This window comes from Oncorhynchus nerka, linkage group LG19 (assembly GCF_034236695.1).
Source record: "Oncorhynchus nerka isolate Pitt River linkage group LG19, Oner_Uvic_2.0, whole genome shotgun sequence".
NCBI lineage: Eukaryota > Metazoa > Chordata > Actinopteri > Salmoniformes > Salmonidae > Oncorhynchus > Oncorhynchus nerka.
In genome coordinates this window covers 43363134-43385633 of record NC_088414.1, presented here as the reverse complement: position 1 = coordinate 43385633, position 22500 = coordinate 43363134, and the positions used below count along the sequence as shown (strand labels likewise).

At 44.8% G+C, this 22500-nt stretch overlaps 1 protein-coding gene across 1 annotated transcript in view; it reads right to left on the bottom strand.

The window, feature by feature from the left end:
* Positions 1 to 22500, bottom strand: part of frem2a (FRAS1 related extracellular matrix 2a) — a 323263-nt gene that overhangs the window by 75936 nt on the left and 224827 nt on the right. Inside the window, 2 exon segments of the mRNA XM_065005059.1 lie at positions 4993 to 5092; positions 10978 to 11181. Of these exon segments, the coding sequence (XP_064861131.1) occupies positions 4993 to 5092; positions 10978 to 11181 (304 nt within the window).

The following is a 22500-nucleotide window of genomic DNA, read 5'->3' as shown; positions in this document are numbered from 1 at the left end:
GTCACGCCATACACACCACAATAAACATAAAGTTTGAATGCAGAGAGTCCGAGATCATTGAGTGCTTTTGAAGTGAAAGCTGTAAGCTGTAACCCATCTCAGCTAAAATAGGGGCCTTCTAGCAGTCGTAAGGACAAATATTCAGCGGGAGGCAGGCAGGTAGAGATGCAAATGAGTGTAGGGATTTATTCACACAGCGCTGGTGTTTCAAAGATGACAGTGATATTTATAAATATATATATATATATATATACACACAAAGTTCTGACTTCAAAATATCAGCATTCTTAAGAAAAAACCTTTCGTCAGTCTAAACAAATAAAGAACAGGGTTCTACCGGGCTCAGATACAACCGCCCCTTGAGTTACCCAAAAGGTGGGGTTCTACCGGGCTCAGATACAGCCTCCCCTTGAGTTACCCGAAAGGTGGGGTTGGAGGAATATGTTGGGATTAACAGTAAATTCACTGATGAATATACAGTTACCAGTCAAAAGTTTGGAAAAGCATTCCAGGTGAAGCTGGTTGAGAGAAGACCAAGAATGTGCAAAGCTGTCATCGAGGCGAAAGGGTGGCTACTTTGAAGAATCTAAAATCTAAAATAGATTTTGTATTTGTTAACTACATGATTAAATATGTGTTATTTCATAGTGTTGATGTCTTCACTATTATTATTCTACAATGTAGAAAATAGTAAAAATAAAGAAAAACCCTGGAATGAGTAGGTGTGTCCAAACTATTGACTGTATATTTCACGGGACATAGATAATAGACAATTGAGTAGTGGAGAGAGAGATAGTGGAGAGAGAGAGACATGACTATAGCACCTCTATGCCCCTCCCCTTATTCCGGTCTCGACATCAAATCAAATAAAATCCAATGTTATTTGTCACATACACATGGTTAGCAGATGTTAATGCGAGTGTAGCGAAATGCTTGTGCTTCTAGTTCCGACAATGCAGTAATAACCAACGAGTAATCTAGCTAACAATTCCAAAACTACTACCTTATAGACACAAGTGTAAGGGGATAAAGAATATGCACATAAAGATATATGAATGAGTCATGGTACAGAGCGGCATAGGCAAGATACAGTAGATGGTATTGAGTACAGTATATACATATGAGATGAGTATGTAAACAAAGTGGCATAGTTAAAGTGGCTAGTGAAACATGTATTACATAAAGATGCAGTAGATGATATAGAGTACAGTATATACATATACATATGAGATGAATAATGTAGGGTATGTAAACATTATATTAGGTAGCATTGTTTAAAGTGGCTAGTGATACATGTATTACATAAAGATGCAGTAGATGATATAGAGTACAGTATATACATATACATATGAGATGAATAATGTAGGGTATGTAACATTTTAAATAATGCTTGACAAACGGTCCTCACACATAAGCAGTAACCTCATAAACATTGTCAGGATGTAGCAGTGGTCATTTCTCCCCTTAAAACTGAAATCATTACGGGTATTTCCCTTTCCCTTTCCGTTCAGTAAACCTACCCACCCCTCTTAAATAAACAGACTACCCAAACGGATAAGACACGTGACAGCGAGGCAGAACGGCGCATACCAAACTAACACTGGGCACATGATACATATTGGCCCACACGGGTATGGTGAATTTGGTGAATGCAGATTGGCGCATCATAGCATTTTGTCCCGAGGCAGATGAACACTTTGGGGCCCTAAACACTGTCCACTAACCTTTTGGCGATGCAGGGGCACACGCTTCCTCGCATGGGCCTTTTTATTTTCATTTAAGAATTGATTCATGTTTTCTGATCAGCTACCAGCAACAGATAGATTGTTGGATTCTAGTGATGTAATTGTCTGCATCATTTCCAATCCCCCATATATATATATATATATATATATATATTTCTTCTTTACCATTGTCCCCTACCAACCTACCAACCATTGGGAGCATTCTCTCCCAACGATGCACAGTGGAAGCAGACAAGGGAGCATTCTCTCCCAATGATGCACAGTGGAAGCAGACAAGGGAGCATTCTCTACCAATGATGCACAGTGGAAGCAGACAAGGGAGCATTCTCTCCCAATGATGCACAGTGGAAGCAGACAAGGGAGCTTTCTCTCCCAATGATGCACAGTGGAAGCAGACAAGGGAGCATTCTCTCCCAATGATGCACAGTGGAAGCAGACAAGGGAGCTTTCTCTCCCAATGATGCACAGTGGAAGCAGACAAGGGAGCATTCTCTCCCAATGATGCACAGTGGAAGCAGGCAAGGGAGCATTCTCTCCCAACGATGCACAGTGGAAGCAGGCAAGGGAGCATTCTCTCCCAATGATGCACAGTGGAAGCAGGCAAGGGAGCATTCTCTCCCAACGATGCACAGTGGAAGCAGGCAAGGGAGCATTCTCTCCCAATGATGCACAGTGGAAGCAGACAAGGGAGCATTCTCTCCCAACGATGCACAGTGGAAGCAGGCAAGGGAGCTTTCTCTCCAAACGATGCACAGTGGACACTGGGGTTGTCTCCAGACCCCCCCCAATAGTGACAACTTTCGTGCCACACCCAGGATTTTCTTTTTTCGGTGTAGTCATTTTCTCTCCGAGCCCAGGGAAATGGTCAGAGCGCGGTGTAGTCAGTTTCTCTCCGAGCCCAGGGAAATGGTCAGAGCGGTGTAGTCATTTTCTCTCAGAGCCCAGGGAAATGGTCGGAGCGCGGTGTAGTCATTTTCTCTCCGAGCCCAGGGAAATGGTCAGAGCGCGGTGTAGTCATTTTCTCTCCGAGCCCAGGGAAATGGTCGGAGCGCGGTGTAGTCATTTTCTCTCCGAGCCCAGGGAAATGGTCAGAGCGCGGTGTAGTCATTTTCTCTCCGAGCCCAGGGAAATGGTCGGAGCGCGGTGTAGTCATTTTCTCTCTGAGCCCAGGGAAATGGTCAGAGCGCGGTGTAGTCATTTTCTCTCTGAGCCCAGGGAAATGGTCAGAGCGCGGTGTAGTCATTTTCTCTCCGAGCCCAGGGAAATGGTCAGAGCGCGGTGTAGTCATTTTCTCTCCGAGCCCAGGGAAATGGTCAGAGCGGTGTAGTCATTTTCTCTCCGAGCCCAGGGAAATGGTCAGAGCGGTGTAGTCATTTTCTCTCCAAGCCCAGGGAAATGGTCAGAGCGCGGTGTAGTCATTTTCTCTCCAAGCCCAGGGAAATGGTCAGAGCATACCCTCTACTCTCCAAGCCCAGGAAATGGTCAGTCCCTCTACTCTCCAAGCCCAGGGAAATGGTCAGAGCATACCCTCTACTCTCCAAGCCCAGGGAAATGGTCAGAGCATACCCTCTACTCTCCAAGACCAGGGAAATGGTCAGAGCGGTGTAGTCATTTTCTCTCCAAGCCCAGGGAAATGGTCAGAGCGCGGTGTAGTCATTTTCTCTCCAAGCCCAGGGAAATGGTCAGAGCATACCCTCTACTCTCCAAGCCCAGGGAAATGGTCAGAGCATACCCTCTACTCTCCAAGCCCAGGGAAATGGTCAGAGCATACCCTCTACTCTCCAAGCCCAGGGAAATGGTCAGAGCATACCCTCTACTCTCCAAGCCCAGGGAAATGGTCAGAGCCCAAGCCCAGGAAATGGTCAGAGCATACCCTCTACTCTCCGAGCCCAGGGAAATGGTCAGAGCATACCCTCTACTCTCCAAGCCCAGGGAAATGGTCAGAGCATACCCTCTACTCTCCAAGCCCAGGGAAATGGTCAGAGCATACCCTCTACTCTCCAAGCCCAGGGAAATGGTCAGAGCATACCCTCTACTCTCCGAGCCCAGGGAAATGGTCAGAGCATACCCTCTACTCTCCGAGCCCAGGGAAATGGTCAGAGCGTACCCTCTACTCTCCAAGCCCAGGGAAATGGTCAGAGCATACCCTCTCTTCTCCAAGCCCAGGGAAATGGTCAGAGCATACCATCTACTCTCCGAGCCCAGGGAAATGGTCAGAGCATACCCTCTACTCTCCGAGCCCAGGGAAATGGTCAGAGCATACCCTCTACTCTCCAAGCCCAGGGAAATGGTACCCTATAGCCATACCCTCTACTCTCCAAGCCCAGGGAAATGGTCAGAGCGTACCCTCTACTCTCCAAGCCCAGGGAAATGGTACCCTATAGCCATACCCTCTACTCTCCAAGCCCAGGGAAATGGTCAGAGCGTACCCTCTACTCTCCAAGCCCAGGGAAATGGTCAGAGCGTACCCTCTACTCTCCAAGCCCAGGGAAATGGTCAGAGCGTACCCTCTACTCTCCAAGCCCAGGGAAATGGTCAGAGCGTACCCTCTACTCTCCAAGCCCAGGGAAATGGTACCCTATAGCCATACCCTCTACTCTCCAAGCCCAGGGAAATGGTCAGAGCGTACCCTCTACTCTCCAAGCCCAGGGAAATGGTACCCTATAGCCATACCCTCTACTCTCCAAGCCCAGGGAAATGGTCAGAGCGTACCCTCTACTCTCCAAGCCCAGGGAAATGGTACCCTATAGCCATACCCTCTACTCTCCAAGCCCAGGGAAATGGTACCCTATAGCCATACCCTCTACTCTCCAAGCCCAGGGAAATGGTCAGAGCATACCCTCTACTCTCCAAGCCCCAGAGAGAACTCGGTCATAATCAATTCAGTGTCAGTCAATGTTGTGATGAAAACCTCACATACACCCCCCCATCATAGGGAAGTCACTCCTGTAGAGCTCTCCACAGGACTGGGTCCGACTGGTTAACTTGACCTCGCCCTTATAAATCCAAATCAAATATTACAGGAGGAGACGTATCATGTTATTCACTTACCACTGAGGGGTCACAAGTTTAAACTGAGGGGTTTATTCACCCTTTGTTTTACTGTTTCAATAAGTTTTACAATTATCTTTAACTCTGCATTGTTGGAAAAAAGGACCCATAAGGAAGCATTTCACTGTTAGTCTACACCTGTTGCTTATGAGGCATGTGACGAATAAAATGTGATTTAATTGATTGGTCTCCTCACCTTCCTCCAGACTAACAGTAGCTATGGGACTGCTGAGCTCCAGTCCCTCGTCTTTGTTAGAGTTGACGGCCGTGGCAGTACACTGCACCCTGGATCCGGCCTGGAGAGACAGACACATTATCAGTCAGTACAGTCAACTCAATCACATCAGTACAGTCAACTCCATCACATCAATACAGTCAACTCCATCACATCAGTACAGTCAACTCAGTCACATCAGTACAGTCAACTCCATCACATCAGTACAGTCAACTCAATCACATCAGTACAGTCAACTCCATCACATCAATACAGTCAACTCCATCACATCAATACAGTCAACTCAATCACATCAATACAGTCAACTCCATCACATCAATACAGTCAACTCCATCACATCAATACAGTCAACTCAATCACATCAATACAGTCAACTCCATCACATCAGTACAGTCAACTCCATCACATCAATACAGTCAACTCCATCACATCAGTACAGTCAACTCAATCACATCAATACAGTCAACTCCATCACATCAGTAGAGTCAACTCCATCACATCAATACAGTCAACTCCATCACATCAATACAGTCAACTCCATCACATCAGTACAGTCATCTCCATCACATCAGTACAGTCAACTCCATCACATCAGTACAGTCATCTCCATCACATCAGTACAGTCATCTCCATCACATCAGTAGTCATCTCCATCACATCAGTACAGTCAACTCCATCACATCAATACAGTCAACTCCATCACATCTTGGCTTAGGCGGTATACCGTATATAACATATACTGGGGTGTTTGGAAATAGCCACGGGATGGTTTTTCAATACCGATAACTATTTATTTTTCTACACATTTAAATATTTGCAACTACTTTTGAATGAAATAACCTACAGTCAACTTCTGCAATACTTTAGGAGATGAAGCAGATTGTAGTTCAGTTGAGCCAGTCACGTGTTTGTTAGTAATTAGCCCAACTGGAGAAAACGGGAACGGGTGAGTTCAGCTGTGTATTGACAGGCCTTTTGTAATGAAATTCAAGTTCATTTTTTGGGGTTTGCTTCAATAGAGTAATCAGGGACGTGCAACTGCAGTTTTCCTTTATGGAAAATACATTAGTGCCACACGTTCAGCAGATAATAGCTTCATTTCCATCAGGCGACAACAGAAAGTGCCATGTTAATTTGGCTGGCAGCCACACAAGTAATGAGCTTACAATGAAAAAAGCCAAAACTATCCGCGGCCGTCATATTTCTGTTTATCATAGAAAGAATATTGCCAGCTACATTTCCTAATGTTTTTCACAAAATAATCTGGCATTTTACCAGGGGGAAAAGTAGGCTGGCTGCACTGAGAAAAGTAGCTAGACATCAGTCAGATTGCTGTGCACTGACGTAATGCCCGTTCCAGAACTTTCATGCAAGTGCAGAGGTGCAACTGAAGCACAACACGAGTCTGACGCCGAGCAGAAATTACAAAGCATTTTTAGATCTGCGTTTACAAAACGCAGCAATATATTCTATATTTTCTTTCTTTTGTTAACGTGACTCCTAAATGTGACTTGATATTTATCTAAATAAGTGGCTGAATTAAGGTGACGGGGGATATTGTGTTAGCTTTCTGCCGTGTTTGAAAAGTCAAAGCCCTTTGGATTAGTTATTTGCGCAGCTGCTACTGCCATCTTGATATCCTTGTGTTTTTTTTCTCCTTTCCGTTCTCGGTCTGTCTGCTCCTCCCCCCTCTTCTCATTAGCAGAGCAGGCAGGCCCGTTGCCCTAGCGACTCCAGACTCCACACAGACACAGCGTGTACACATGCTGCTCCAGAGCCACTGCTGTTCTTCCTCCAGACTCCAGTCTCCACACAGACACAGCGTGTACACATGCTGCTCCAGAGCCACTGCTGTTCTTCCTCCAGACTCCAGACTCCACACAGACACAGGGTGTACACACATGCTGCTCCAGAGCCACTGCTGTTCTTCCTCCAGACTCCAGACTCGACACAGACACAGCGTGTACACATGCTGCTCCAGAGCCACTGCTGTTCTTCCTCCAGTCTCCAGACTCCACACAGACACAGGGTGTACACACATGCTGCTCCAGAGCCACTGCTGTCCATTTGCACAATCTCTCCCGTTCACATTCGCTTGCAAATGTCCAAACTCACCAAAAATGACCTTCGGTAGCTTCTACCTATATATATGTATACATTTATGAGCTGGATTGCCTGTCTTTGCAAAATTGGTTAGAATATTTAACTAGCAGCCTCCATGGAAATGTGCTATTACTTGTGCTAATTTAATTGGCATCCTGGTAATAGACGCCCAAAGGGTATTTTTTCCTTCAGGTTCAGGTACACATCCGTACATTTGAAAAGGCACATAGGCTGGGATTCAACCCAAGTCACGTTAATGAGCAGCACACTAGACAGCTGAGATTCAACCCAAGTCACGTTAAAGAGAAGCACACTACTAGACAGCTGGGATTCAACCCAAGTCACGTTAAAGAGAAGCACACTGGACAGCTGGGATTCAACCCAAGTCACTTTAAAGAGAAGCACACTAGACAGCTGGGATTCAACCCAAGTCATGTTAAAGAGAAGCACACTAGACAGCTGGGATTCAACCCAAGTCACTTTAAAGAGAAGCACACTAGACAGCTGGGATTCAACCCAAGTCACGTTAAAGAGAAGCACACTGGACAGCTGGGATTCAACCCAAGTCACTTTAAAGAGAAGCACACTAGACAGCTGGGATTCAACCCAAGTCACTTTAAAGAGAAGCACACTAGACAGCTGGGATTCAACCCAAGTCACGTTAAAGAGAAGCACACTAGACAGCTGGGATTCAACCCAAGTCACTTTAAAGAGAAGCACACTAGACAGCTGGGATTCAACCCAAGTCACGTTAAAGAGAAGCACACTAGACAGCTGGGATTCAACCCAAGTCACATTAAAGAGAAGCACACTACTAGACAGCTGGGATTCAACCCAAGTCACGTTAAAGAGCAGCACACTAGACAGCTGGGATTCAACCCAAGTCACTTTAAAGAGAAGCACACTAGACAGCTGGGATTCAACCCAAGTCACGTTAAAGAGAAGCACACTGGACAGCTGGGATTCAACCCAAGTCACATTAAAGAGAAGCACACTGGACAGCTGGGATTCAACCCAAGTCACTTTAAAGAGAAGCACACTAGACAGCTGGGATTCAACCCAAGTCACGTTAAAGAGAAGCACACTAGACAGCTGGGATTCAACCCAAGTCACTTTAAAGAGAAGCACACTAGACAGCTGGGATTCAACCCAAGTCACGTTAAAGAGAAGCACACTGGACAGCTGGGATTCAACCCAAGTCACATTAAAGAGCAGCACACTAGACAGCTGGGATTCAACCCAAGTCACATTAAAGAGAAGCACACTAGACAGCTGGGATTCAACCCAAGTCACGTTAAAGAGCAGCACACTAGACAGCTGGGATTCAACCCAAGTCACGTTAAAGAGAAAAAACATTTAAACGTGTTAACCCTCGCAAGGCTGCAGGCCCAGACGACATCCCCAGCCGCGCCCTCAGAGCATGCGCAGACCAGCTGGCCGGTGTGTTTACGGACATATTCAATCAATCCCTATACCAGTCTGCTGTTCCCACATGCTTCAAGAGGGCCACCATTGTTCCTGTTCCCAAGAAAGCTAAGGTAACTGAGCTAAACAACTACCGCCCCGTAGCACTCACTTCCGTCATCATTTGAGAGACAGGTCAAGGACCATATCACCTCCACCCTACCTGACACCCTAGACCCACTCCAATTTGCTTACCGCCCAAATAGGTCCACAGACGATGCAATCTCAACCACACTGCACACTGCCCTAACCCATCTGGACAAGAGGAATACCTATGTGAGAATGCTGTTCATCGACTACAGCTCGGCATTCAACACCATAGTACCCTCCAAGCTCGTCATCAAGCTCGAGACCCTGGGTCGAGACCCCGCCCTGTGCAACTGGGTACTGGACTTCCTGACGGGCTGCCCCCAGGTGGTGATGGTAGGCAACAACATCTCCACCCCGCTGATCCTCAACACTGGGGCCCCACAAGGGTGCGTTCTGAGCCCTCTCCTGTACTCCCTGTTCACCCACGACTGCGTGGCCACGCACGCCTCCAACTCAATCATCAAGTTTGCGGACGACACAACAGTGGTAGGCTTGATTACCAACAACGACGAGACGGCCTACAGGGAGGAGGTGAGGGCCCTTGGAGTGTGGTGTCAGGAAAATAACCTCACACTCAACGTCAACAAAACTAAGGAGATGATTGTGGACTTCAGGAAACAGCAGAGGGAACACCCCCCTATCCACATCGATGGAACAGTAGTGGAGAGGGTAGTAAGTTTTAAGTTCCTCGGCATACACATCACAGACAAACTGAATTGGTCCACTTACACAGACAGCATCGTGAAGAAGGCGCAGCAGCGCCTCTTCAACCTCAGGAGGCTGAAGAAATTCGGCTTGTCACCAAAAGCACTCTACAGATGCACAATCGAGAGCATCCTGGCGGGCTATATCACCGCCTAGTACGGCAACTGCTCCGCCCACAACCGTAAGGCTCTCCAGAGGGTAGTGAGGTCTGCACAACGCATCACCGGGGCAAACTACCTGCCCTCCAGGACACCTACACCACCCGATGTTACAGGAAGGCCATAAAGATCATCAAGGACAACATCCACCCGAGCCACTGCCTGTTCACCCAGAAGGCGAGGTCAGTACAGGTGCGTTAAAGAGAAGCACACTAGACAGCTGGGATTCAACCCAAGTCACATTAAAGAGCAGCACACTAGACAGCTGGGATTCAACCCAAGTCACGTTAAAGAGCAGCACACTAGACAGCTGAATTCATCATGGTATGGATTTTTGTATATATCATCCAGCACTAGCATTGCCAGTCAGCTCACTTCCCACCATATCCCCCCCCCCCCCTTCGGACCCAGGATTCGAACTGGCAACCCTCCTGCTGCTGGGTCGCCGCTCTAACCGCTAGGCTACCTGCCTCCCTAATAGTGTAAAAATAGACGGAGAGAACTTTAACGTCGGTATTTTACAAAACAAGAATGTTGGAGATTTATGGAATCGATGACGTCTCTGATTTCCCTTTATATAAGGGTTTAAGTTTGGGTTTTAGATAGGCTAATGGTTTCGTTTTAGGATAATGGCTAATGCCCACTAACACCTGGGTGTTTGTTTGTTCTTAATTCTCTCTCGGCATGCACACTGACCGTGGTATATCTAGTTCGATGTTGGATATCTCTATAGGGCTACTTAGGGACTGTCAATGAATAACACAATGCATATGGGACAATATTTTTTACATTTCAATAGTTCAGAATTTCAATGACTTAAAAGCCTTAAACCAATTATACATTGTAAAATATACAATATACAAATATTAAAAAACTTTAATACCTTTTTTTTTGTCCATGTACATTGTGCAATTTATTGACGGTCCCTAACTAGCCCCATATATATCCAGCAGCGAACTAACTTTGCCATGGTCGCATACAGGCGGAAGCTAATTGACGATAGTTGTCTAGAGAATACCTCACAATTTCACTCACCCTAGCAGAGTTGGTTTGACTGTTTTCAAGATGCCTAGATGGGTGAGTGACTGTAACTGTGTATCTTTTTTTGCCAGTGTGTACAAAAGTTTCCTACGTGCGAAAACACACACAAGAGACACCCACATCAAAGCACGCCTCCAAATCACAAATCTCGTCTCTCCAGTCACATTTCTTAATCAGGAGGAAAACCGAGGTGAAATCAGTCAATTCAGCCTCCCTTTAAATGGCACATTGTCGGCTGTCTAATGCACTGTTCTATACTATAACCCACCTGAGATAAAACAAAAACAAAAAAACAACAACAAAACAACTGAGATTGAATCTTGCCTCAGTCAGTATAGTTCATTGATAAGATTAGCTGAAGGACATTAATTTGTTGGTTCCCCACCTGGAAGTAGACAGAGTCCAGGGTGATCATCTTGGAGGAGGTGAAGAAGGTGTCAAAGTCCACCTCTCTCATGGGTGCAGTGACCCCATCCGGGCCAGCAGGGGCACTGACGAGCCAGCGGTAGCGTGTCAGCGTGTTGTCGATGTGCTCACTGACACAGATAGAGCCTGTTTTGTCGTAGTCAGGGTACTTAGGGTTACAGGCCTGGATGTGTTGGGGGAGGGGGAGGTGGAGGGAGAGGGGAATGGAGGAAGGTAGGGAGAGAGAGAGAGATGAGGAATGAAGGGGGAGATGTAGGAGAGAGGAAGTGAGGGAGATAAAATAAATGCGTGAATCACAAAGAACACAAATCAACTGTCAGCTTGCATGTTCCTAAATTGATAATAATATATGCAAAATCCACCCATGCTTATACCCAGATTTATACAGTGCCTTTGGGAAGTATTCAGACCCATGCTTATACCCAGATTTATACAGTGCCTTTGGGAAGTATTCAGACCCTTGACTTTCTCCACGTTTTGTTATGGTACAGTCTTCATCAATCTACACACAATACCCCATAATGACGAAGCAAAAACTGTTTAATATTTTTTTTTTTGCTAATTTATAAAAATAAAAATATTAAATATCACATTTCCATAAGTATTCAGACCCTTTACGCAGTACATTTTTTGAAGCACCTTTGGCAGCAATTACAGCATCCAGTCTTCTTGGGTATGACTCTACAAACCTGTATTTGGGGAGTTTCTCCAAATTCTTCTCTGCAGATCCTCTCAAGCTCTGTCAGGTTGGATGGGGAGTGTTGCCGCACAGCTATTTTCAGGTCTCTTCGAAGATGTTCGATCGGGTTCAAGTCCGGGCTCTGGCTGGGCCACTCAAGGACTTGTCCCGAAGCCACTCCTGCATTGTCTTGGATGTGTGCATAGTGTCGTTGTACTGTTGGAAGGTGAACCTTCACGCCAGTCTGCGGTCCTGAGTGCTCTGGAGCAGGTTTTCATCAAGGACCTCTCTGTAATTTGCTCTGTTCATCTTTGCCTCAATCCTTATTAGTCTCCCAGTCCCTGCCGCTGAAAAACATCCCCACAGCATGATGCTGCCACCACCATGCTTCACCGTAGGGATGGTGCCAGGTTTCCTCCAGACGTGACGCTTGGCATTCAGGCCAAAGATGTCAATCTTGGTTTCATCAGACCAGATAATCTTATTTCCCATTGTTTGAAAGTCTTTAGGTGCCTTTTGGCAAACTCCGAGAGGGCTGTCATGTGTCTTTTACTGAGGAGTGGCTTCTGTCTGGCCACTCTACCATAAAGGCCTGATTGGTGGAGTGCTACAGAGATGGTTGTCCTTCTGGAAGATTCTCCCATCTCCACAGAGGAACTCTAGAGCTCTGTCAGAGTGACCATCGGGTTCTTGGTAAAACTCCCTGACCAAGGCCCTTCTCCCCTGACTGTTCAGTTTGGCCAGTTGGCCAGCTATGGGAAGAGTCCTTGTGGTTCCAAACTTCTTCCATTTAACAATGATGGAGGCCACTGTGTTCTTGGGGACCTTCAATGCTGCAGAAATGTTTTGGTACCCTTCCTCAGATCTGTGCCTCGACACAATCCTGTCTCGGGGCTCTAAGGACAATTCCTTCAACCACACGGCTTGGTTTTTGTTCTGACATGCACTGTCAATTGTCGGACCTTGTATAGACAGGTGTGTGCCTTTCCATGTCCAATCAATTGAATTTACCACAGATTGACGCCGATCAAGTTGTAGAAACATCTCAAGGATGATCAATGGAAACGGGATGCACCTGAGCTCAATTTCGAGACTCATATCAAAAGGGTCTGAATACTAAATATCTGTTTTCGCTTTGTCATCGTGGGGTATTGTGTGTAGATTAATCCATTTTAGAATAAGGCTGTAAAGTAACAAAATGTGGAAAATCTCAAAGGGTCTGAATACTTTCTGAAGACACTTGTAACAACCTTTATGAAACTTACATTAGATAAAACAAACCTCACGTATCAAAAGAGCAAATCATTTGAATCTAAAGTCGACTCTCTCTCTCATTGCCCCCGTTAGAAAAACACCTCATCTGCTTAATAATTAAGAATCTGCTTAACGTGGACAGGTTTTGGGCAGAGATATGGCTCTCGCTTCACTTCCTCTCTCAGTTCAGTTTACAACTGGGATCCCAGCAAACAGTGGACGTCCTAAGGACATTCAGTGACATTACCATTAGGTCCCTTTAAGGGTTTCAGCGAGACGTTAAGGGACATTAAACCTCAGGACCATAAATAACAGGACGTTCAGTACAGGTCACGGTTTGGTCGCAGTATAACGTTATAATAAGGTATTTTGATGTCCATAAGGGAATGTTATGAAAAGGTTTCTATTTTGTTCTGATAGGACGTTATCTGGGACATTCAATGACCACAACAGGATGCTTTGTGATGGTCAAGGGGACGTTGCATGATGGTGCCCAGGGAACGTTTTCTGGGGGGGACCTTTGCTTAGTTCCCTGTAAGTTACCAGGACGTCACTGAGCACCATGTCAGAACAATATCCGAATCTTTGTTGGACGTTCCCAGGGCTTTCATTTCACTGGTCACTTGGACGTTGCTTGATGGTCCCAATAGAATGTCCCTGCAAACAAAAATGTGTCGTTAGAATGTCCTCAGAATGCCACTAAATGGTAGTCTAAAGTGGACGTTGTGTCATGATCCATGGTCCCTCTAATTGATTTTGTCACTGAGCAGATTTCAGGTCTGCTGAGTGCAAAATTGAATGTGAGTTTACTATGAACATTGAGGATGTACCCACGTTAACTTACAGTTTTAACAGTGGCCAACTAGGCTACTTTGGGTATTTGTGTAGAACCACCACAGTGGCCTACCATCAAAAATAATGGAGAATGCCTTTTATGCTACCTTCGAAGCAAGCAACACTGAAGCATGCATGAGAACACCAGCTGTTTTAAACGACTGTGTGACCTTTAAACAGGTCAACATTCACAAGACCGCGGGGCCAGACAGATTACCAGGATGTGTACTCAGAGCATACGCGGACCAACTGGCAAATGTCTTCACTGATATTTTTAACCTCTCCCTGACCGAGTCTGTAATACCTACAGTTGATGTCGGAAGTTTACATACACCTTAGCCAAATACATCTAAACTCAGTTTTTAAAAATACCCTGTCTTAGGTCAGTTAGGATCACCACTTTATTTTAAGAATGTGAAATGTGAAAATAATAGTAGAGAGATTTATTTAAGATTTTATTTCTTTCATCATATTCCCAGTGGGTCAGAAGTTAACATACACTCAATTAGTATTTGGTAGCATTGCCTTTAAATTGTTTAACTTGGATCAAATGTTTCGGGTAGCCTTCCATAAGTTTCCCACAATAAGTTGGGTGAATTTTGGCCCATTCCTCCTGACAGAGCTGGTGTAACTGAGTCAGGTTTGTAGGCCTCCTTTTTCGCACACACTTTTTCAGTTCTGCCCACAATTTTTCTATAGGTTGAGGTCAGGGCTTTGTGATGGCCACTCTAATACCTTGACTTTGTTGCCCTTAAGCCATTTTGCCACAACTTTGGAAGTATTGGGGTCATTGTCCATTTGAAAGACCCATTTGCAACCAAGCTTTAACTGCTGAGACTGATGTCTTGAGATGTTGCTTCAATATATCCACATAATTGTCCTCCCTCATGATGCCATCTATTTTGTGAAGTGCACCAGTCCCTCCTAAAGCAAAGCACCCCCACAACATGATGCTGCCACCCCCGTGCTTCACGGTTGGGATGGTGTTCTTCGGCTTGCAAGCGTCCCCCTTTTTCCTCCAAAAAAAACAATGGTCCTTATGGCCAAACAGTTCTATTTTTGTTTCATCAGACCAGAGGACATTTCTCCAAAAAGTATGATCTTTGTTCCCATGTGCAGTTGCAAACCGTAGTCTGGCTTTTTTATGGCAGTTTTGGAGCAGTGGCTTCTGCCTTGCTGAGCGGCCTTTCAGGTTATGTCGATATAGGACTCGTTTTACTGTGGATATAGATACTTTGTACCTGTTTCCTCCAGCATCTTCACAAGGTCCTTTGCTGTTGTTTTGGGATTGATTTGCACTTTTCGCACCAAAGTACGTTAATCTCTAGGAGACAGAACACGTCTCCTTCCTTAGCGGTATGATGGCTGCGTGGTCCCATGGTGTTTATACTTGCATACTATTGTTTGTACAGATGAATGTGGTACCCTCAGGCGTTTGGAAATGGCTCCCAAGGATGAACCTGACTTGTGGAGGTCTACAATGTTTTTTCTGAGGTCTTTGCTGATTTCTTTTGATTTTCCCATGATGTCAAGCAAAAATTACTTGTATTGTGCTCAAAGTAGAGGTCCTAACCGACTTGCCAAAACTATAGTTTGTTAACAAGAAATTTGTGGAGTGGTTGAAAAACAAGTTGTAATGACTCCAACCTAAGTGTATGTAAACTTCCGACTTCAACTGTACATTTTTCAAGCAGACATCCAATGTGCCTGTGCCCGAGAACGCTAAGGTAACCTGCCTAAATGGCTACCACCCTGACATGTATTCCTTGTCCCGCTTCGAGCACTAAACCAATGTGCCTGATATGTAGCCTTCGTGAAAAGTGTTAAGCGTCATTATGACACCAGGTATAATAAATTGGATCAGACGTATCCTCTGAACACGGAGATGAGAACAAACAAGACGAATCAACTCAAATCCCAATATATGAGAGGTTCACCAAAGTCCTTGTCAATTCACCGACAGCTCAACAACGTGCAATGATGTGTTCACTGAGGATATCTTGTGTTTTGGGAAAACACCCGCACATATTTTTTTTTTTCCGGATGCTGAGATGGTAAAAGATGTGTTGACGTTGCTGACTACAAGGTACACAAAAAAAAAAAAAAAAAAAAAAAAATAATAATAATTAATAAATAAATAAATAAAATAAGCTCATGGAAAATCAAACAGACTCGTCACATTCCACAGCAATGAGGAGAACTGAAATAGTAGCTGAAGATTTAACTTCACAACTTGATGAGGGCCATTCAGATTGCACCAGGGACGTCATTAGTTGTGTATAAATCAACAGATAACACTGATAAATAATGATGCCCAGCTTCTGGTGGTGGACCGATTTAAAAAAAATGTAAATAAACGAAACAACGAAGGAACTCTGCGAGGAGCTGTTCGGGCCGTAACACATCAGGAAGCACACGCCCAGGGAGAGGATGAGGTCATCAAAAAGGACGGAAGTCAGGGGGGTCTCCATCACCGCGGATGAAGCTCCAGCCATGATAGAAGGGAGGGGAGGGTATTGGCTGCATATTTGGGCAGAAGTCAGGGGGGTCTCCATCACCGCGGATGAAGCTCCAGCCATGATAGAAGGGAGGGGAGGGTATTGGCTGCATATTTGGGCAGAAGTCAGGGGGGTCTCCATCACCGCGGATGAAGCTCCAGCCATGATAGAAGGGAGGAGGGGAGGAGTACTGGCTGCATATTTGAAAGAGGACCACCCTGACATCACACCACCGCATCATCCATCAATAGTATTTTGACGGTCATGACTACGATTGATGAAACAAATCCACTTTTTGAGAGCATTAAGTATTATGACAATGCCATGTTTTGATGACTTACTTACTTACTACACAACAGTGTCAGGTGGCTCAGCAGAAAGCAGTGTTTTGATGACTTACTTACTACACAACAGTGTCAGGTGGCTCAGCAGAAAGCAGTGTTTTGATGACTTACTTACTGCACAACAGTGTCAGGTGGCTCAGCAGAAAGCAGTGTTTTGATGACTTACTTACTACACAACAGTGTCAGGTGGCTCAGCAGTAAGCAGTGTTTTGATGACTTACTTACTGCACAACAGTGTCAGGTGGCTCAGCAGAAAGCAGTGTTTTGATGACTTACTTACTACACAACAGTGTCAGGTGGCTCAGCAGAAAGCAGTGTTTTGATGACTTACTTACTGCACAACAGTGTCATGTGGCTCAGCAGAAAGCAGTGTTTTGATGACTTACTTACTGCACAACAGTGTCAGGTGGCTCAGCAGAAAGCAGTGTTTTGATGACTTACTTACTGCACAACAGTGTCAGGTGGCTCAGCAGAAAGCAGTGTTTTGATGACTTACTTACTGCACAATAGTGTCAGGTGGCTCAGCAGAAAGCAGTGTTTTGATGACTTACTTACTTACTACACAACAGTGTCAGGTGGCTCAGCAAAAAGCAGTGTTTTGATGATTCAGGAGTAAATCAAAGCTAAAGAGTGACAAGGCCACTCGTTTTTCTGAGTTTTGGGGAAAATGAGGAGAAGATAGAAAACAGTCGCAGTACAACACACCTTAATCAACTGAATGTTAAGCTGCATGGGAAGGGGACAACATAGTGTGTGATACTAGAACAGCAGCCCGGGCTTTTCTCCAGGGAGAGCTTGTCCACCTCCCCAATCTTCTGCACCTCCCCAATCTTCTGGTGCAAACGCAGGCAGACAACCATTTCGAATTCATCCAGAAGCTGATGGATAACTTCCAGGCTCGCTTTGATGACATCACTGCTGGAAGAGAACTGCTGCTGCTCTTCGTGGTCACAAAATGTGACAAAGTTGTCAGAAGAAGCAAAAATATATCTTTTGATGGGTAGATGTTGCATCACTGAAAAATATAGTTGATTGGGCTGCAAGAAAATGAGGCTTTGAAGGAGCAGGTTGGTGATTGTGACTCTTGTCTCTTTCTGGGGGAAAGATGGTGCCTGCTGCTGTGATGTCCCTCTTCCCAAGAAACTGGCACTACACATCCCTACAATGTAATGGCTTCACATACAGCTGTGAATCAGAATTCTCCACAATGAACTTTATTCAAAACAAATACCCTGCCAGGCTACAGCAATGGACACCTGCACCAGTGTCTCTGAGGGTTGATCTCACACCATTTGTGCCCAACGTTCAAAGCATCGTCAAGAAACAGAAAGTGTTATTTCCCACAGTGACTTATACATTAATATTGCATGGCCCACAGTGACTTATACATTAATATTGCATGGCCCACAGTGACTTATGCATTAATATTGCATGGCCCACAGTGACTTATACATTCTTATTGCAAGGCCCACAGTGACTTATACATTAATATTGCATGGCCCACAGTGACTTATAGATAATATTGCATGGCCCACAGTGACTTATACATGAAAACTGCATGGCCTACAGTGACTTATACATTAATATTGCATGGCCCACAGTGACTTATACATGAAAACTGCATGGCCCACAGTGACTTATACATTAATATTGCATGGCCTACAGTGACTTATACATTAATATTGCATGGCCCACAGTGACTTATACATTGATATTGCATGGCCCACAGTGACTTATACATTCTTATTGCAAGGCCCACAGTGACTTATACATTAATATTGCATGGCCCACAGTGACTTATAGATAATATTGCATGGCCCACAGTGACTTATACATGAAAACTGCATGGCCTACAGTGACTTATACATTAATATTGCATGGCCCACAGTGACTTATACATGAAAACTGCATGGCCCACAGTGACTTATACATTAATATTGCATGGCCTACAGTGACTTATACATTAATATTGCATGGCCCACAGTGACTTATACATTAATATTGCATGGCCCACAGTGACTTATACATTAATATTGCATGGCCCACAGTGACTTATACATTAATATTGCATGGCCTACAGTGACTTATACATTAATATTGCATGGCCCACAGTGACTTATACATTAATACTGCATGGCCCACAGTGACTTATACATTAATATTGCATGGCCCACAGTGACTTATACATTAATACTGCATGGCCCACAGTGACTTATACATTAATATTGCATGGCCCACAGTGACTTATACATTAATATTGCATGGCCCACAGTGACTTATACATTAATATTGCATGGCCCACAGTGACTTATACATTAATATTGCATGGCCCACAGTGACTTTCTGTGCATTCAGAATATTATTCAAAGTTTATTCTCCAGACAACATACACTGTATTTTATTTAAATATGATTTAATAATTCAATGGTTCACAGTGCACTTTTTGAATAGACAACTAACATTACAATTTTAAATCTAAACAACTCAGATGCTTTTAAAAGGGTCTTAGATTCATTGTCTTTTTTTGTTTCTGACCTGCGCTGGTGAGATACAAGACCTTTCTTCCTCTCTCCACCTCTTGGACTCCAGGGGCATGACTTGTCAGTATCTCTCTCTCTCTCTCTCTCTCTGTCTCTCTCTCTCTCTCTCTCTCTCTCTCTCTCTCTCTCTTTCTCTCAATTTCTCTCTCTGTCTCTGTCTCTCTCTCTCTGTCTCTCTCTCTCTCTCTCTCTCTGTCTCTCTCTCCCTATTTCTCCCAGTCTCTCTCTCTGTCTCTCTCTCTCTATTTCTCTGTCTACCTCTTTATTTCTTTCTCTCTCTATTTCTCTATTTCTCTCTCTCTGTCTGTCTGTCTGTCTGTCTCTCTCTTTCTCTCTGTCTCTCTATTTCTCTCTGTCTCCTTCTCTCTCTCATCATGCCCAGACTAATGCTTTGTAACTCTTGTTAATGCCTTGTAACTTGAGCTTTATGATTTGTATAACGTATCGTTCATTTTATAATGTAAATAAATATCTGCCTTTGATATAGACCCTCTCAGACCCATTTTTTGCTAGTCGACGTCAACTCATTGCCTAATGCTTGCTTGCATATTTGTATTATTTTCGAGGAGTCAGATAAACATTTCAATAGGCTAATTGTCTTGTTATGAGTCGCATGTGAGGTATAAATAATATACAAGTACAATCAACAAAAATATAAAACAAAAAATATAAACGGAACATGGAACAATTTCAAAGATTTTACTGAGTTACAGTTCGAAAGAGGAAATGAGTCAGTTGAAATAACTTCATTAGGCCCTAATCTCTGGATTCCACAGGACTGGGAACACAGATATACATCTGTTGGTCACAGATACCTTCAAAATAAAGTAGGGGCGTGGATCAGATGACCAGTCAGTATCTGGTGTGACCGCCATTTGCCTGGTGCAGCGTGAGACACCACCGTCGCATATAATTGATGAGGCTGTTGAATGTTGTCCCACTTCTCTTCAACGGCTGTGCAAAGTTGTTGGATATTGTCGGGAACTGGAACACAGTGTCGCACACGTCAATCCAGAGCATCCCAAACATGCTCATTGGGTGGCATGTATGGTGAGTATGCAGGCCATAGAAGAACTGGGACGTTTACAGCTTCCAGGAATTGTGTACAGATCCTTGTGACATGGGGCCGTGTATTATCATGCTGAAACATGAGGTGATGGCGGGGGAAATTAATAACACAACAATGGGCATCGCCAAATTGCCATCAGTGAAATAAAATTACGTTCATTGTTCCGTCGCTTCTGCCTGCACATACTGTACCATAATCCCCACCACCACCACGGGGCACCTGCTCGCCCACACGACGCCATCAGCCCAGTACAATTGAAACTGGGATTAATTTGTGAAGAGCACACTTCTTCTCCGGCGTGTCAGTTACCATCGAAGGTGAGCATTTGCCCACGGATGTCAGTTACGACGCTGAACTACACTCAGGTCAAGACCCTGGTGAGGACAACGAACACACAGATGAGCTTCGCTGAGACGATTTCTGACAGTTTGTGCAGAAATTCTTTGGTTTTGCAAACCCACAGCTTCATCAACGATCCCGCAGATGAGTAAGCCGGATGTAGAGTTCTGGGCTGGCATCATTAGGTCTGTGGTTGTGAGGCCGGTTGGATATACTGCCACAATCTCTGAATTGATGTTGGAGGCAGCTTATGGCAGAGAAATTAACATTCAATTCTCTGGCAACAGCTCTGGTGGACATTCCTGCAGTCAGCACGCCAATTGCATTCTCCTTCAAAACTTGAGACATCCGTGGCATTGTGTTGTGTGACAAAACTGAACATTTTAGATTGGCCATTTATTGTCCCCTGCACAAGGTGCACCTGTGTAATGATCATGCCATGTAATCAGCATCGTGATATGCCACACCTGTAAGGTGGACGGATTATCTCGGCAAAGGAAAAATGGGGATGTAAACACATTTGTGCATCAAATTCGTGAGAAATAAGCTTTTTGTGCGTATGGAACATTCCTGGACTTTTTATTTCAGCTCAAATATGGGAACAACACTTTACATGTTGCGTTTATGTAATATGGCTGCCTTGTTTCAGGCTCCTATATAAGTATTTCACTACACCCGCAATAACATCTGCTACAAATGTGTATGCGACCAATAAAATGTTATTTGATTTAAGGATCACAAATCTTACTTCACTACAGCCAGGCCAAATGACTTTACTCTCTGTTAAGATTGGGTCTTACAGCCCCTGACCCTTTCAGATGTGTTCCTTGACACAGTCAGACTACCCTGTCAGATGTGTTCCCTGACACAGTCAGACTACCCTGTCAGATGTGTTCCTTGACACAGTCAGACTACCCTGTCAGATGTGTTCCCTGACACAGTCAGACTACCCTGTCAGATGTGTTCCCTGACACAGTCAGACTACCCTGTCAGATGTGTTCCCTGACACAGGCAGACTACCCTGTCAGATGTGTTCCCTGACACAGTCAGACTACCCTGTCAGATGTGTTCCCTGACACAGTCAGACTACCCTGTCAGATGTGTTCCCTGACACAGTCAGACTACCCTGTCAGATGTGTTCCCTGACACAGTCAGACTACCCGACTATTGGGGACATAGACTGACTATTGGGGACATAGACTGACTATTGGGGACATAGACAGACTATTGGGGACATTTACTGACTATTGGGGACATAGACTGACTATTGGGGACATAGACTGACTATTGGGGACATAGGCTGACTATTGGGGACATAGAACGACTATTGGGGACATAGACTGACTATTGGGGACATAGACTGACTATTGGGGACATAGACCGACTATTGGGGACATAGACCGACTATTGGGGACATAGACTGACTATTGGGGACATAGACTGACTATTGGGGACATAGGCTGACTATTGGGGACATAGAACGACTATTGGGGACATAGACTGACTATTGGGGACATAGAACGACTATTGGGGACATAGACTGACTATTGGGGACATAGACTGACTATTGGGGACATAGAGTGACTATTGGGGACATAGACCGACTATGGGGGACATAGACTGACTATTGGGGACATAGACTGACTATTGGGGACATAGGCTGACTATTGGGGACATAGAACGACTATTGGGGACATAGACTGACTATTGGGGACATAGACTGACTATTGGGGACATAGAGTGACTATTGGGGACATAGACCGACTATTGGGGACATTGACTGACTATTGGGGACATAGACCGACTATTGGGGACATAGACTGACTATTGGGGACATAGACTGACTATTGGGGACATAGGCTGACTATTGGGGACATAGAACGACTATTGGGGACATAGACTGACTATTGGGGACATAGACTGAC